The 15,020-nt window shown below is 40.3% G+C and overlaps 1 protein-coding gene across 1 annotated transcript in view; it reads right to left on the reverse strand.

Moving 5' to 3' along the window:
- Window positions 1-15,020, reverse strand: part of LOC140689981 (von Willebrand factor A domain-containing protein 3B-like) — a 72,210-nt gene that overhangs the window by 46,878 nt on the left and 10,312 nt on the right. The window contains 4 exon segments of the mRNA XM_072951355.1: window positions 989-1,146; window positions 3,500-3,627; window positions 8,955-9,137; window positions 14,019-14,117. Of these exon segments, the coding sequence (XP_072807456.1) occupies window positions 989-1,146; window positions 3,500-3,627; window positions 8,955-9,137; window positions 14,019-14,117 (568 nt within the window).

Genomic DNA, 15,020 nt, shown 5'->3' on the forward strand with positions numbered 1-15,020 from the left:
AAGACAAACTGCAGAACAGTTAAAATAAAAAATAGCGACAATCAGTACCAAGTTCTGGTGAGAATGTGGGGAAACCGAATCACTCATTCATTGCTGTGATAATTAAAAATGGCACAGCCACTCTGGCAAATAGTTTGGCAGTTCCTCATAAAACTAAACATTCAATTACTATATGACCCAGTAATTGTACTCCTGGGCATTTATCTTAAAGAAATGAAAAAATTATGTTTGCATAAATATTTATAACTGCTTTCTTTGTAACAGTTCCATAACTGGAAACAGCCCAGATGTGTCCTTCAACAGATGAATGGTTAAACCAAGTCTGGTCCATCCATATCACAGGATACTACTCAGCAATGAAAAGGAATGAACTGTTGATACCTGCAAAAAATTTTGGATGAATCCCCAGGAAAATAAGCTGAGTGAAAAAAGCCAAACCCCAGAGGTTATATACTGTATGATTCTATTTATATAACATTTTGAAATGAACATATCTTAGAAATGGAGAACTCAGTGGTTCCCAAGGGTTGGGAGGGAGATGGGTGTGAGCATAAAAGAGCAATGCAGGGGATCCTTGTGGTGATGGAAATATTCTGTATCTTGACTGTGGTAGTGGAAATAAGAAACCACATGTGATAAAAAATCATATAGAAATACACACACACACACACACATACAAATGAACACATGTAAAGCTGGGACAATCTGAGTAAGATCACAGGTTGTATCAATGGCATTATCCTGGCTGAAAAATTGGACTTTTTTCCCCCCAAGATGTCACATTTAGGGAAACTAGGTAAAGAGTAGGTATATGGGATCTCTTTGTACTATTTCTCACAACTGCATGTGAATATACAATGAAAATTTCAATTAAAAAAAAACCAGGATTGGGCTTCTTTTAAAATGCTATGTGGCTTTGGTTTTGTTCTAACTTCTTGCATTGAAGGAAAACCAGTAATGAGATTTAGGCCATTTTGTTCACTGATACCTGCGTGGAGAACTTTCTTTTTCTGAATCTTTTGACTTGAAAGGTCCTCTATTACTTTCGACATATCTGGGGATGACATTCTTGTTGATTCGACATCAGAACGAGGTTTTGCACATTTTTCTGGGGTTGAAGCCATAGAAAAGATTTCTTTTTGATGCCTGTTTTGATTTAGATAAAAAGTAGACAAAGAAGAAGAAAAGAGACAAAAAGGAGAGGGAAACAAAATTTTCATCAAGAAGGCAGAGTTAAATCAATACAATCATGCTGAATGCTGCAAACTTAAGGAAGTGAGCCTCTCCCCTCATATTTAGTTAACAGAAGAATAGCCATTTATGCCTGCTCCCCGCAGAAGGGAGGACAGGAGCCCAGCCCTGGAGTCATTAGATACGGCTCACATTGCAACTCTGTTCCTGCCCAGCCACGTGACTAAGTGAAGTCACTCAGTCCTCTCTAAACTTTGTCACGCTCCTCATCTATGAACTGCAGGAAATGTCAGCTGGGCACTGACAGAATGGAGCTGATGTGAGGATTAACACAGAGAGAGCCTGCTGTAAACCAGAAAGCATTACACAAATCTTTTTTCTCTAACCAAAGAGTTGAAGAGCTTGCTCTTATAAAAGCCAGGGAAACCCTGGCCTTAGACCCCCCCGCCAGCACCAGATCATGGTGAGCCATTCTGGTGAAGATCTCAGGCCAGGAGGGATCCCCAAAATGCCTGAGTATTTTCCTAGACATGCCTTCTCCAAAGCTTTGAAGCTCTGAACAGGAAGGAGTTTCCAGAACAATCTCCTGTTCCAACACTGGAAAGCACGCTGTCCTCCCTTCACCCCGCACCCCCATGCCTACCCACCCAGTGTTCCCTAATCCTTTGTGCGCACATCCTGTGACAAGGGACCAGGCTTACATTATCTGTGCATCCCAGTTCACCTGGTGCATGATTTGTACTCAATGAATGTTTGAAAAAAGAAAGAAGGGAGAGGAGATTTGGGGTCTATAACATTTTTTCACCTGGTGGAAAGCTCGAACAAAGCGATTTATTTTCAATTATAGCTAAGTGGGTGAATTAACTTTTCCTAATGATACGGAAGTTACACGGATGTATGGAAATATGATATCTGTAGAATGAGGCCCTGCATTTTACTCTTTCCTTTATATTAATTCAGAGCTCTTATTATGTGCCAGGTATGCCTTCATTTAATCCACCCAACAACCCCATGACTACCATTATTCCCATTATAGATGAAGAAACTGAGGCTCAGTGAGGTTAAGTAACTTGCCCAAAGTTAGCTAACGTGTAATGGTGGGAAGCCTGGATTAAAACACTCCTCTGCATAACTCTAGAACCTGACCCTTCCAGCCCCCAAAATATGTAAGTATATGTATATAAAACCACGAATACATTTACTAGTCAATCAGTAGCAGATACAGTCAACTGACCACGCCAACTTCTATGCAACAGCTTGTTATCTTGTCCCGGGGTATTTTAGTTTGATTAAGCAAGGGGAAGAAGACAGGTAACGCACCGGCTGAGAGAAGAGAGAAGGCGAGTTACACTGATATGCTGCCCACTTATTGATTCTTAGTTTATTTGCTCAAAATCTCCAGATTTAGATGTATCTGAGCTTTCCCAAACAAATATTTTTTTAAAAAATAGTGCTGTAACATCTCACAAGAGATGCCTGGTATAACACTTATCTCTGTTTCCTGGTTCCATGCTCATGCCCTGTGCCCACATACATTAAATGCTTAATTTGCTAACAGGAAGACAGTACATTTCAGAGAAGATAAAATCCTGATGAATATGTATTCTCAACTTCTTTCCATCTTGTTATCACTCTTTTAAATAAAAAGACATCTTCTTTTTGGGGTATTTATAGGAAGCTGGCACACTTGATTATCTGTACAATGTGAAATCATTTAAATAAGATGACGTTACATTTTCTGAGTATTGGGGTGGTTTTGATTTTTAAGGACTACTTAGAAACATATTAGAATATAGGGTGGGAAAAGGCCTGAGAAATCATCTATCTTAAATCCTGCCACCATAGCCATCATTTTAAAGATGAGGAAATGGAGTCCTACAGCAACCAACAGGTGTGGAGAGAAGTTAGGGTTGCACCAAGGTCACATGCACAAAGTGAAGTCTGGACCTTGAACCTCTCCAGACCCAGAGTCAAACCTCCTTCACCACATAGCATTCTTGCTCATGCTCTGTCACAGCTTGGACTGGGGGGCCTATCCACACTGGGTGGTGGTAAGCCATCCTCTGGGGCCTGCAGGGATTTCAGAACTTATATAGAGAAGTGAATACATGGCCTCTGTAAGCCAAGAGTTACTAAATTATTAGATTCTGACTTGCCTTTGCTTAAACAAAATTCCTAACGCAATCATGCTATGTGATTCTTCAACAGAAATCTCACAAAGTATTGCAGAAAGAAGTGGCAAGGAGAGCAAACAGAGCACCCGAGTGGACACCCTGCAAGGGGCGACTGGGCTCGTTGGCATGCGCACCTGTCTCCATCCTTTTCGCTGTTGTACCACCAGTCCATGACCAAGGACTCTGAATAAAGGTCTTGTACCTTCTCCAGGTCACTACATCCCTGCTCCATTTCCTTAATTAAAAGAGCCAGGTCTTCATTCTGCCAAAATAATAAATGAGTACATTACGAGATTGTATGAGAGTTCAAATTTCAAACATTTCTAACAGGAAGCCAACTGTATCAGGAAATGAAGAATCTGAAGAATTTCATGCAGTTCTTATATTGTTCTATTTTTAAACAGCCTAACTGAGGTATAATTCACTTATAGTAAAATAAACTGAATGTATGTAAAGTGTACCACTTGAATAGTTTTGACATTCAAGCCTGTGAAATCATCACTGCAATCAAGATACTAACACATCCACTATCCCCCAAAGTTTCCTGGTGTCCCATTGTAAATCTGCCCTCCCTCTTACCCTTCCCCCAAGCAACTACTCATCTGCTTTCTGTCCCTGTATATTAGTTTCAATTTTCTGGAATTTTATTTAAATGGAATCGTACAGTATATACCCCTTTTCTTTTTTTGTTTTTGGTCAATAGTACATTCATTTTTATGGCTGAGTAGTATTCTACCATGTACCAAAAACCAAAATTTAGTCACCTGTGGATGGACATTTGAGTTTCCAGGTTTGGGCTATCATAAATGCTAAGGCTAGAAACATTTGTGCACAAGTCTTTGTAAGGACATCTGATTTCATTTCTCTTAAGTATGTATCTAGGGAGTGGAATGATTGATGATACTGAACTTTTAAAGAAACTATCAAACTGTTTTCCAAAATGGTTGTACTAGTTTACATTCCCACCAGTCATGTGTGAGAGTTCTAGTTCCTCCACATCCTTGGAAACACTTGATGTGGTCAGTTATATAATTTTAGCCATTTTAATAGCTGCATAGTGGTATCTCATCAAGGTTAATTCATATTTCCCTAATGACTAATGCTGGTAAGCATCTTTTCATGATCTTATTCGCCATGTATATTTCTTCTTTGGGAAGTATCTGTTCAAATCCTTTGCCCCTTTTTTGTTTCCTTGAGTTTTGAGAGATCATTATATATTATGCATTTAAGTCCTTTATTGGACATACAAATTGAAAACATTTTCTCCCAGTCTACAACTTGTCTTTTCATTATCTTGCCATTGTCTTTTAAAGAGAAGCTTTTAATTTTGATCAAACCAAAGTTATCAATTAATTTTTATATGAACCATGTTCTTGATAACCTAGTTAATTTTTTTTTTTTTTGGTCTAACACAATGCCTCAAAGGCTTTTTCATATGTTCTCCTCTAGAAGGAGGGAACCCTAGATTTTACTTTTAGGTCCATGTATCATTTTAATTTTTGAATATGGTGTGATGTAGGGAGTAAAGTGTATTTATTTCCATATGGATATCCAATTGTCTCAACACCATTTTGGGGGGGGAAAGCTACATCCTTTCTCCACTAAATTACCTTTGAATCTTTGCTGAAAATCAGTTGTCCATGTAAGTGTCAGTTTATTTCTTGCTTTTATATTCTGTTCTGTTGATCTGTGTATCTATCTTTACATTAATGCCACCCTGTCTTGATTACTAAAGCTTTATGATAAGTCTTGAGATTAGGTATTAGTCCCCCAACTTTGATTTTCTTTTTTCAAAGCTGTTTTGGCTATTCAGAATTCTCTGCATTTCTGTGGAATCAGTTTGTCAATGTTTACAAAAAATCTGCTGGGATTTTGTTTGGAATTTTATTGAGTCTATGGATCAACTGAGGGAAAAGGCACATCTTAGCACTGTGATGTCTTCTGACCCATACACAAGATACATCTCTCAGCAATATCTTGTTTTCAGGGTACAGGCCTTTCACATATGTTGACAAATTTTCCCCTACATATTTCATATTTTTGATGCTATTTCAAACAATACTTTTATTTCAATTTTTATTGTTCTTTGTAGAAACAAAATTCATTTTTGTATGTTGCCTTTGTATTCTACAATCTTGCTAAATTCAATTATTAGTTTGAGTAGAATTTTTGTATATTCCATTGAATTTTCTGCACATATAACCATGTGGAATGAAAATAGAGTTCTACTTCATTCTTTCTCAATGGCCTTCCTGCCCTTTGCTTTTATCATGCTAACTAGAATTTCTGTTATACTGTTGAATAGGAATAGTGAAAGCAGTCATCCTTGTCATTTTCCTGACATTAGGGTGAAAGCGTATAATCTTTTACTATTAAAGTATGGTATTAGCTGTAGGTTTTTCCTAAGTGCCATTGAGATTTAAAAAGTCCATTCAGTTCCTACTTTGTTGAGAGCTTTCATTAGATATGAATGTTGGATTTTGTCAAAACTTTTTCTGCATAAATTGAGATGATTGCAAACTTTTTAAAAAGTATGTTAATATGGTGAATTGCATATTGATTTTCAGATGTTAAACCAACCTTGCATTTCTGGGATAATTATGCATGGACTCTTCATATATTATTGATTTCAACTGGCTAAACTTTGTTCTGAATTTCTGCATCTGTATGCCTAAAGGATATTAGACAATATATTTCTTATAATGTATTTGTGAGATTGTGGTATCAGGTTAATATCAGCCTCATAGAATGAGTTGGTAAGCATTCCCTCCTTTCAGTTTTCTGGAAGAGTTTGTGTAGAATTGATATTATTTTCTCCTTCAAATGTTTGATACAAGTCAGCACTGAAGTCTTCTTGGACTTGAGTCCTTTGCAGAAAGGTTTTCAATTACAAGTTCAATTTCTTGAATGTATGTAGGGCTGTTCAGGTTATCTACTTCTTCTTGAAAGCGTTTTGGTAATTTGTGACTTTTTGAGCAACATCTTTTAGATGTCGAATTTATTATTATTTTTTGCTTTACCAGAAAATTGGGTTTTTAAAATTAAACTTTTTATTTTGCTATAACTGTAGATTCACATGCAGCTGTAATAATACACAGAGATTCCATATACTCTTTACCCGATTTTCCCCAATGGGAACTGCAGATACTTTATACCAGTCTGTAGCCTGTCTTTTCATCCTCTTAACAAGGTCTCTCACAAAGCAAAAGGTTTTAATTTTGCTGAGGTCCAATTTATCAGCCTTTTCTTTTATGGATCATGCTTTTGGTCTTAAGACCAAAAATTCTTTGCCCAGCCCAAGGTCCTCAAGATTTTCTTCCATATTCCTTTCCAGAATTTTTATAGTTTTATGTTCTACATTTAAGCCCATGATCCATTTTGACTGAATATTTGCAAGAGGGGTGAGGCTTAGGTTAAGGTTCATTATTTTGCATTTGAATGGCCATTGCTCCAACCATTTTCTTTTAGAAAAGGTTCTTTTTCGTCCATTGAACTGCTTTTGCACCTTTGTTAAAAATCGATTTGGGTATACTTCTGGGTTCTGGGTTCCACTGGTCTAGGTGTCTATTTCTCCACCAAAGCCACAATGCTTTGATTAATGCAGCTATATCATAAGCCTTAATATTGCAAACAATGATTTCTCCCACTTTATTCTTCTTTTTCAAGATTTTTTCATATTTTCTAGGGTCTGTGACTTGCCATATAAATTTAAGCATAAGCTCAACTACATCTGTAAAAAACAATTCTGGGATTTTGATTAGAATTGAATCAAACCTATAGATCAAATAGATCTCTAATATGTTCACTCATTCAATCCATAAACATGGTATACGCCTGTCCATTTATTTAGGTTTTCTTTGGCTTCTTTCTTCAGCGTTTTGTGGTTTTCAGCATAAAAATTATGTACATAATTAAAAATATATACCTATATTTCATTTTCTTTGAAGCAACTGTAAACGGTACTAAAAATTTAATTTTGACTTCTGCATGTTCATTTTTACTTTATCAAAATGTGGTTGAATTTTATGTACTGATCTTGTAATCAGTCACTTTCTGAACTCGCTTAATCTCTGGTTTACAGTTTTAATCCATTTTGTAAAATTTCTGGTCACTATTGCTTCAGTTACGTTTATTAAGCAACTTGAATTTTTCCACAGTTCACTGATGCCTTCTTTTCTATTTCTTGTTTGTTTTTTGGTTTTAATTCTCTTTCTTTTCTGTGTTACATTTTGGATATTTCTACTGCTGCCTTGCAGTTTACTAATGTTTTGTTCTGCAATGTCTTACCTGCTGTTCCATGTATTTTGCATCTCATACATTGCAGTTTTTCCCTCTAGAAGTTTGATTAGTGTCTTACTTGTATCTTCCATGTCTCTCCCTAACTTTTTCAACAAACCAATACAGTTAAAATAACTGTTTTAATGCTCTAATACTAATATCTGAGTCAGTTACACTTATGTTTTAATTTTCTGTTTGCTTTTCCTCTTCATTATGGACCTGTGTATTCCTGCTTCTTCATATACCTGGTGCTATTTGACTGGATACTAGAAATTGTCAATTTTACTTTCTTGAGTGGTGGACATTTTTGCTTTCCTATAATTATTCTTGAAGTTTGTTCAGGGATGTAGTTAGGTTGCTTGGAAATGGATTGATCCTTTCAAGTCTTACATTTAAGATTTTCTAAACAGGACTGGAGCAGTGTTTGATTGTTCCCACTACTGAGGCAAGATCCTTCTTTAAACTCTACCCAAAGCCCATAAGATGATAAGGTTTTCCAGTCTAGCCAATGGGAGGGGTCACTATTCCCTGCCCTGCGTGAGCTTACAGTGCTCTTCCCTCCGACTATCTTCCGGGCTCTGGAAGTTTCCTCATTTGGAAGCACTGATCAGTACTCTTGCTTGTCCTGGATTTAAAGTCATTCCTCAGAACAGACAATAAGAAACACACTCTGTAGAAGGGCATTCTTGAAATGCATTTCTTCAAGCCAAGACCGGAGGACTGAAGGATTGAATTTTATTTCCTTTCTCCCATTAACCCGTTAGAATGAAATGCTTTATCAGATGGTCACATGGTTACACAGCCTGAAAAGTCAGAAGGCAACTACCTAGCGTCTGAATTTTTCTGAGTTTCGCACAAAGGTCTGTAAACAGCAGCAGCTAACAAACTTCACGTACGGACTCCCTGGGGTGTTTGTTGAAATGACAGATTCCTGCAGTTTGGCAAAATGCTGATAATTGTTAAATTTGACTGATAAATACTTGGGATGGTGTCCATCTATGCCTCTACTTTTGTGTTTGTTTGAAACGTTCCATAATAAAAACTTAGGAGCAAAACAAAATACATTAAATTTCCTGGGCCTTTTGCCTAGAGCCTGATTTAATAGCTCTGAAGTGGGACCCAGGGATCTGCCTTTTCACAGGTGCCCTAGCTCAGATTGTCCTTAGCCCACATTTTGTGGTACACTTGCTGTTAAGTGATTCATTTTCTCAATTTAGTCATTTTCATGGTTGCCGTTTTCCCAACTAAGGTACTGTCCGTGGGTCTATAGCCATAAGTGAACACTCTCTTCTCAGCTCATTAAGCTCTTACCTGAACAGCCTCTGGTGGACAGGGATCCTTGCAGCCAAAACGGTCAGCATGGAACTCTCCTCCAGTCAAAGATGCAAGCTCTTTCAAAAACCCATTTGCAATCTCATCATTGTAACAGAAGGAGATGGTATAAATTGGAATTTTCTGGAAAACTTTGACTTGATCTAAAACCATTTCAGGTGGCTAAAATGATACATTTTGAGAGGAGGGGAGTGGAGATAGAAAGAGAGAGGAAAAGACAAAAAAATAAGACATGAAAATCCTCAGCATTTGCTACAGATAGTGAAACTCTCAACTAGGAATTCATTACACAGTGGAGAGTGACCTCTTGGGAGGTGTCAATTCAATGCAATAAACAAAGCAAACACTATTAGATGGTGAGAGTATTAATACCAGTGACTCAGCTCTTGTCTTCAGAGGGCTCACAGTTTGGTGGGACAAATCTTGGAGAAAGATTTGACTAACCAAACAGCAGCCTAACCTAGCTGAAGGGCTGACCCCATCCATCTTGTCAACTTCAAAGACAGAGCAAAGTCCTCTTTGCTGCCTTCCCTTCCATCAGCTTAGCGTCCAGCTTAGCATGTATTACATGCTAGGTACTCAGGGCTCTGCCTGGGCGCTGTCCCTGCCTCCTCCCTACAACGCTCTGAGGAAGGTACTATCATGATCCTCATTTCTTCCCAGGGACCTCTGGCCACTGCCCCTCAGCCCCATACACCAGACTGGACCTAAATTCTGTTCATTTCAGCTAGAAACTACTCCTATATTGACTTACAGCTGAGACATTTGGGACAGGAAAGAAACTAAGGTTGATTTAGTGCTGTTGTGTGGGTGCCAGGTACTGAGGGTAGCATTTTCATTTTTCATATGCTACCTGACATTATTTATATACATATTTGCTCATTGCTCATCTCCCCATGAAACAGAAGCTTCACTGAAGGCAGGCACCTTGTCTGTCTTGCTCCCCACTGTGTCCAAGATGGCAGTACCTGGCACAGAAAAGGTGCGTGGTAAATGTACGTGGGATGCATTCACGAGGACATCATCTCATCTGTTCACGGCAACCCTGAGAGGAGGAGCATTAGCTCTAAGCCATGGCAGCCCCAGGCAGTGTTTGCTAAGCTGGCATGATGTTCTAGTGCCCAGGGTGGTGGTGGAGGGCTGGGCAGAGGGCGGGGCTGCACCTGATCAGAATGAGCTCCATCCCTGCCATGGCAAGCAGTCATTCCTGTCCTCCTGTCCCCAACCCCGCCACAAACCCCCGCAGCCCCCATGGATTCCTTTCGCTGGTGTGCGTCCACACAGCCTTGCAAAGAGACCCGGTACGCTGAAGTAAACCTTTCACCACTGCAGCCTAACTAACCCGGCCGCTTGCTGCAGCAGCTCAGCTCGGGTGGGCTGTGGAACATGGGGGCCACGCCCTGGGGAACTCCCAAAGGACACCAAGGAAGATTTTCTCAGTCCGGGACTCCTTAGCATGTTCACCTCAGAGGTCCCATCAGTCCCTAAGATGAGGCCAAGCAGGACACCTGAGACACTCGCCCCAGTGATGTCTTCCCTGAGTCTAAACAGGTGTGCAGCCCGATGGCCCTTTCACCACAAAGGTCAACTTTGGGTGGCAAGAGAGGCAGCGACGGGGTCTCTCAACTGCCTGAAGGAGGTCTGCTTGCCCAGGTGGCTCAACCCATGCCTTCCGCTGCCCCCACCCCTCGTACCACACGTGAGGCTATACCGTCCATTTGTTCTTGTTTAGAATGGCGCACATGATTCCTCACTCCCATCTTCTTGATTCCTGTGAGGGTGAGTCCCTAACTCCAAAGAAGTCCCCCCAAACCTGCAGCCAAAGATGTGCTGGGCTGATTCTGGCAGAGACCCTACGGTGTTCACTGACACCTAGAGATGCCCACCAAAGGACTCCATGTTAGTGAAGACTCATTTCACTAGAGCCTGTGAACTTGATTAATTTTAAAGACATGTCCTCTATATACTTCTGCCCTGGATATTTAATAAACAAATAGCGAGCTCGTGTCCATGGACTTGAATCCTGAACTGCGTCTCCATATGTACTTCCAGACAGAAAATTCTGCTGAGTATCAGGAATAATAACATTGGCCTTACATATTCGGCTCCTACAAAGTCTGTGAAAATTCAAAACCAAATAGAGATTGAGTGGTCCATCTTAATGTCCTTGACAAAGAACATGAATATCGAATATCCACTTGCTTTTCTGAGAGCATCTGAAGGATAATGCAGAATAAATAGATTGCATGCGGGGAAAAGGCAGGTATGAATATGAAATACTTGAGGAAGAGCGTGTAAATCAAGCTTCGAGTAATTTGCATATTTCTGATTCTAGCTGTCATCCACATCGCTAGACCTTCATGGTTAAGTGGACCTCAGACTCTCTGAGAATCTGGTGACAGCTATTGATCTTCTCCCCAGAGAAATGTATGAGTGCAATTTTATGTACTTTGGAGAGATTCCAGACCCTCGGAAGTCTATGATGAACTCTAGACCAAGAATCCTTCTCAGCACACTCTCTGCTAGCGGGAGTGCTACTTGGTACATCCTCTCTAGGGGCTATTCGGTGGTATCTATCAAAACATGTACCATTTGACTGAGTCCACTTCTCAGAATTTATTCTGCAGATAAACTCATACAAGTGCAAAATGATATATGTGCACAGCTCCTTTTGCAACCTGGTGTATAACATTAAGATTGCAAACAACCTGCACGTTCATCTCCAAGGACCGTGACTAAGTCTCTGTGTGATGGAATAGTAGGCAGCTCTTTTAAAAATGAGAAAGAAAAGTTCTTTATGAAATGAGATTAAGCAATCTCCGAAGTATATTGTTTTATAAATAAAGGTGCAGAATTGTATGTGTAATACGCTACTGTTTATGTATTTTAAGAGGAAATATATATAAACACATACCTGTTTGCCTACAAACTGTCTCTGAGAGAAACTGGTAGTACACTCTGCCTCTTAGCTGATGAAAAGGAGGAGGGAGGGAGAATTTTCTCTACAGATCCTTTTGTACCTTCTTAATTTGTACCATATGACTGCATTACTCTCCAAAAATTAAACAACATCGATTTTAAGATAGTTTTATTAAATCTATGTAATTTAATATGATGCAGTCATTGAGAATGTTGTTTCTGAAGAATTTCTCATGACTGGGCAAAATTGTATATATTAGATGAGAAAGAGCAGAACACAAAATTGAATTCTGAACGATTTACGTCTTATTTTTCCTTATGCTTATCTATATACTCTAAATGGCAATAAAATCAGTTAGAATTTATTAAAAAGAAAAAGACCCCTTGTTCAGATGACTTGCAAATCAGGATCTCCAGCCTACATCTTCCCCAGATGCCAGCCCCAGATTTCTGGGAGCTTCTGGACAGCCATGAACCACGGATGCTCACACTCAGCTTCCCTCACCACCAACCCCACAGCCCGCATCTTCTTGAAATTTATATCAGTTAATAACAATGACTAGAAACCAGAAATCAGTCATCTCGGACCCTTTCTCCCTCATTCCCACTTCTCACCCAGCCTTCCTCCGCCTGCTCCCAGATGGGCCACCAAGTCCTTTGATGCTGCTTCTCTGATCTCAGCTCTGAAGCGTTGTCTCTTCCCCATTTTTTCTGCTCTTACCTGAGGTGGGTCCTCACCAGACCAAGATCTAGTCTTTCCCTGGTGCTATTGAGGCATATTTCGGAAGCACAGGTGGGATGGGACCATCTGCTACTCTGAGAGCCCCCACTGAGGTAAAGCCTACCCTTCCTTTGTGGCATTTAAGGACCTTCACAAACTCCCCGAACCTGACCCCCGAGACTCAGCCCTGACACTCTTTCATCACTACCCTTTGTCTCGGGTTGCTCCCCTGAATGGCCCACGTATTTTCACACCTCTATTCCTTCTGCCCAGGGTACCAGTAATCTCTTCTGTTTAGAAAATATCGTCTCCTCCTTCCAGACACAGCTGAAGTGTCCCCTCCTCGGTGGGGCCCTGCCTGGTCTTCTCTCCATCTGGTGCAGCAGAATTCGTCACTGGGCTTCCTGACATCCCATAGCACAGGCAGCCCCACTCCCTGTGTCACATCAGAATTAACTGTGTACGTCTAGCACATCCCCCAACGTGCAAGCTTCCCTAAGGCGGCATGTTATTCATCTTTGTAGCCTCAAACCTCAGCGCCACACAAGGAGCATAAACAAGGCACAATAAATTGCCTCTGAATAGAAAGTAGAGTGAAGTTGATAAGAAAATCATTCAAAATAAAATTTTACTTTATATACAACTTCTCTGCCATAAATCTAACACTGTTGTAAAATCCAGTTGCCTTGGTATTTAAGCCCTGCGCTGTTTGACACAGGATGGTTTACAATATCTGCCTAGCAGTCTTCACATGCAAACACTTCACAATGAAGGAAACAGTTGATGCTAATTCACTTTAGCGGTTAATTTACATTGTACTGGCCTGCACATCCGTATATTTATTTAATGCCCAGAGCATTAGTCTTTCATTCACAAAGCTCAAAAGAAGATGAACAGACTCCGCTAAAACTTTTCAAATATTTTCCAGTCAGGCTAAACAAAACAAAGAACATTTCACCAGAAAGGCATGCCTTTGTTTAAATGATGACTAAGTTAAAATTAGGGGTAAAACCAAGGACATTGTGCAGTGACATGTTTAGATTCAGAGTCCCCAAAGGAAAAAAAATCAAAAAGAATCTCCTCACTCTTAGTTTATAATAAAATACAAACTAGTCTTCAATGGGAGGCAGACATCTCCTTTCATGGGGCTGGTCTCCAGGCCTCTGGGTATATGTCATATTAACCAGACAACATTCCTGCCACGTGAACTCTCCTCAGTGTTGTAGTAGACAAAGGAATTCCTCAGTGTATTTTTTTTCTAACCTCGGTTCTGGATCCCTAATCCAAGCAAGTATCTTTCAACAGGTTTTTAATGGCAGATGAAAAGGTCCCCCAAACCCACTCCCAGTGTTCACTTTCAGGGTATGCGTGAGTCCCTCTTTCTTCTCAACTTTGATAAGTACCTGATCAGGTCTCCCATCTGTCAGAAGGTAGATTACTTGTGTTTCTTTATCAGCAAAAGCAATCTGCAGGGCATTCAGGGTGTCTGTGGAACTTCCAATCTACAGAAAAAAAGAGAGAGAGACATATACTTGAATCTCAAAAAAAGACCTCACAAACAAGTGTTATTTATTCTCTGCTTCCAAAGAAGAAAAGTCCTGGTGAAAGAAAAGATAAATTAAAATTATATTGAGATAATAATTTAAGCCCAGTAATTCCAAGAAGCCAAATCCCTGGATGTGTCATAAAAGCGTCTCTGCAGACAGTCTCAGGACGGCTAGAAACCAGGACGATGGATTTCCTGTCCTGATGACAGAGCTCTTAATTCAATCGTATCTTTGCGTGTTTCTGTAGGAGGCACTAACTCAGTTGCTGTTCATTCAGCTGTCAGCATGGTTTAAACATGCAGCCTGAAGACACCCTGGTGGGGACCATGTTTGTTTCACACCAGGAGTTATTTGTGACACCCGATATTTGGCAAAAGTTGCGTGTGGCAATCTAGGGGCATAGGAAAGAAACTAAAAAATTTTATACTCCTGCAGTTTCTGCCTAGGGATGTTGAGCACAGGGAGGAGTGTCACTCCAAAACTCATAATGAAAGAAAGCCGGACAAACAGCAAGTGCACGACTTTTGTTATGCTCAGGTGACAGGGCAACCAACTAGCCCCAAATCTGGGGAGAGATGGGTGCCTGCAGAGTCAGGCGAGATGCAAGCGCAGGCTTTCTGGGACAGGATGCAGCCAGACACTAGCAAGAAGAGCTGGGCTGGGGTGACTAGTGAATCAGTAGAGGCTGGCCCCGTGTATAGTGGTGAGAGGCCACAGATTTGGGGGAATCTGAGCTCTCCTGAAGGTTGTTTCACCACTGACCCCATAGGGTGCCCCCAGAATAGGTCGGGAGAGTCTAGAGAAAGAACTGGGGGAGAGGAACAGCGACGCGTGAACCTCCAGACCCTCTCCTCTCTC

The sequence above is a fragment of the Vicugna pacos genome, chromosome 28, assembly GCF_048564905.1.
Source record: "Vicugna pacos chromosome 28, VicPac4, whole genome shotgun sequence".
Lineage (NCBI taxonomy): Eukaryota > Metazoa > Chordata > Mammalia > Artiodactyla > Camelidae > Vicugna > Vicugna pacos.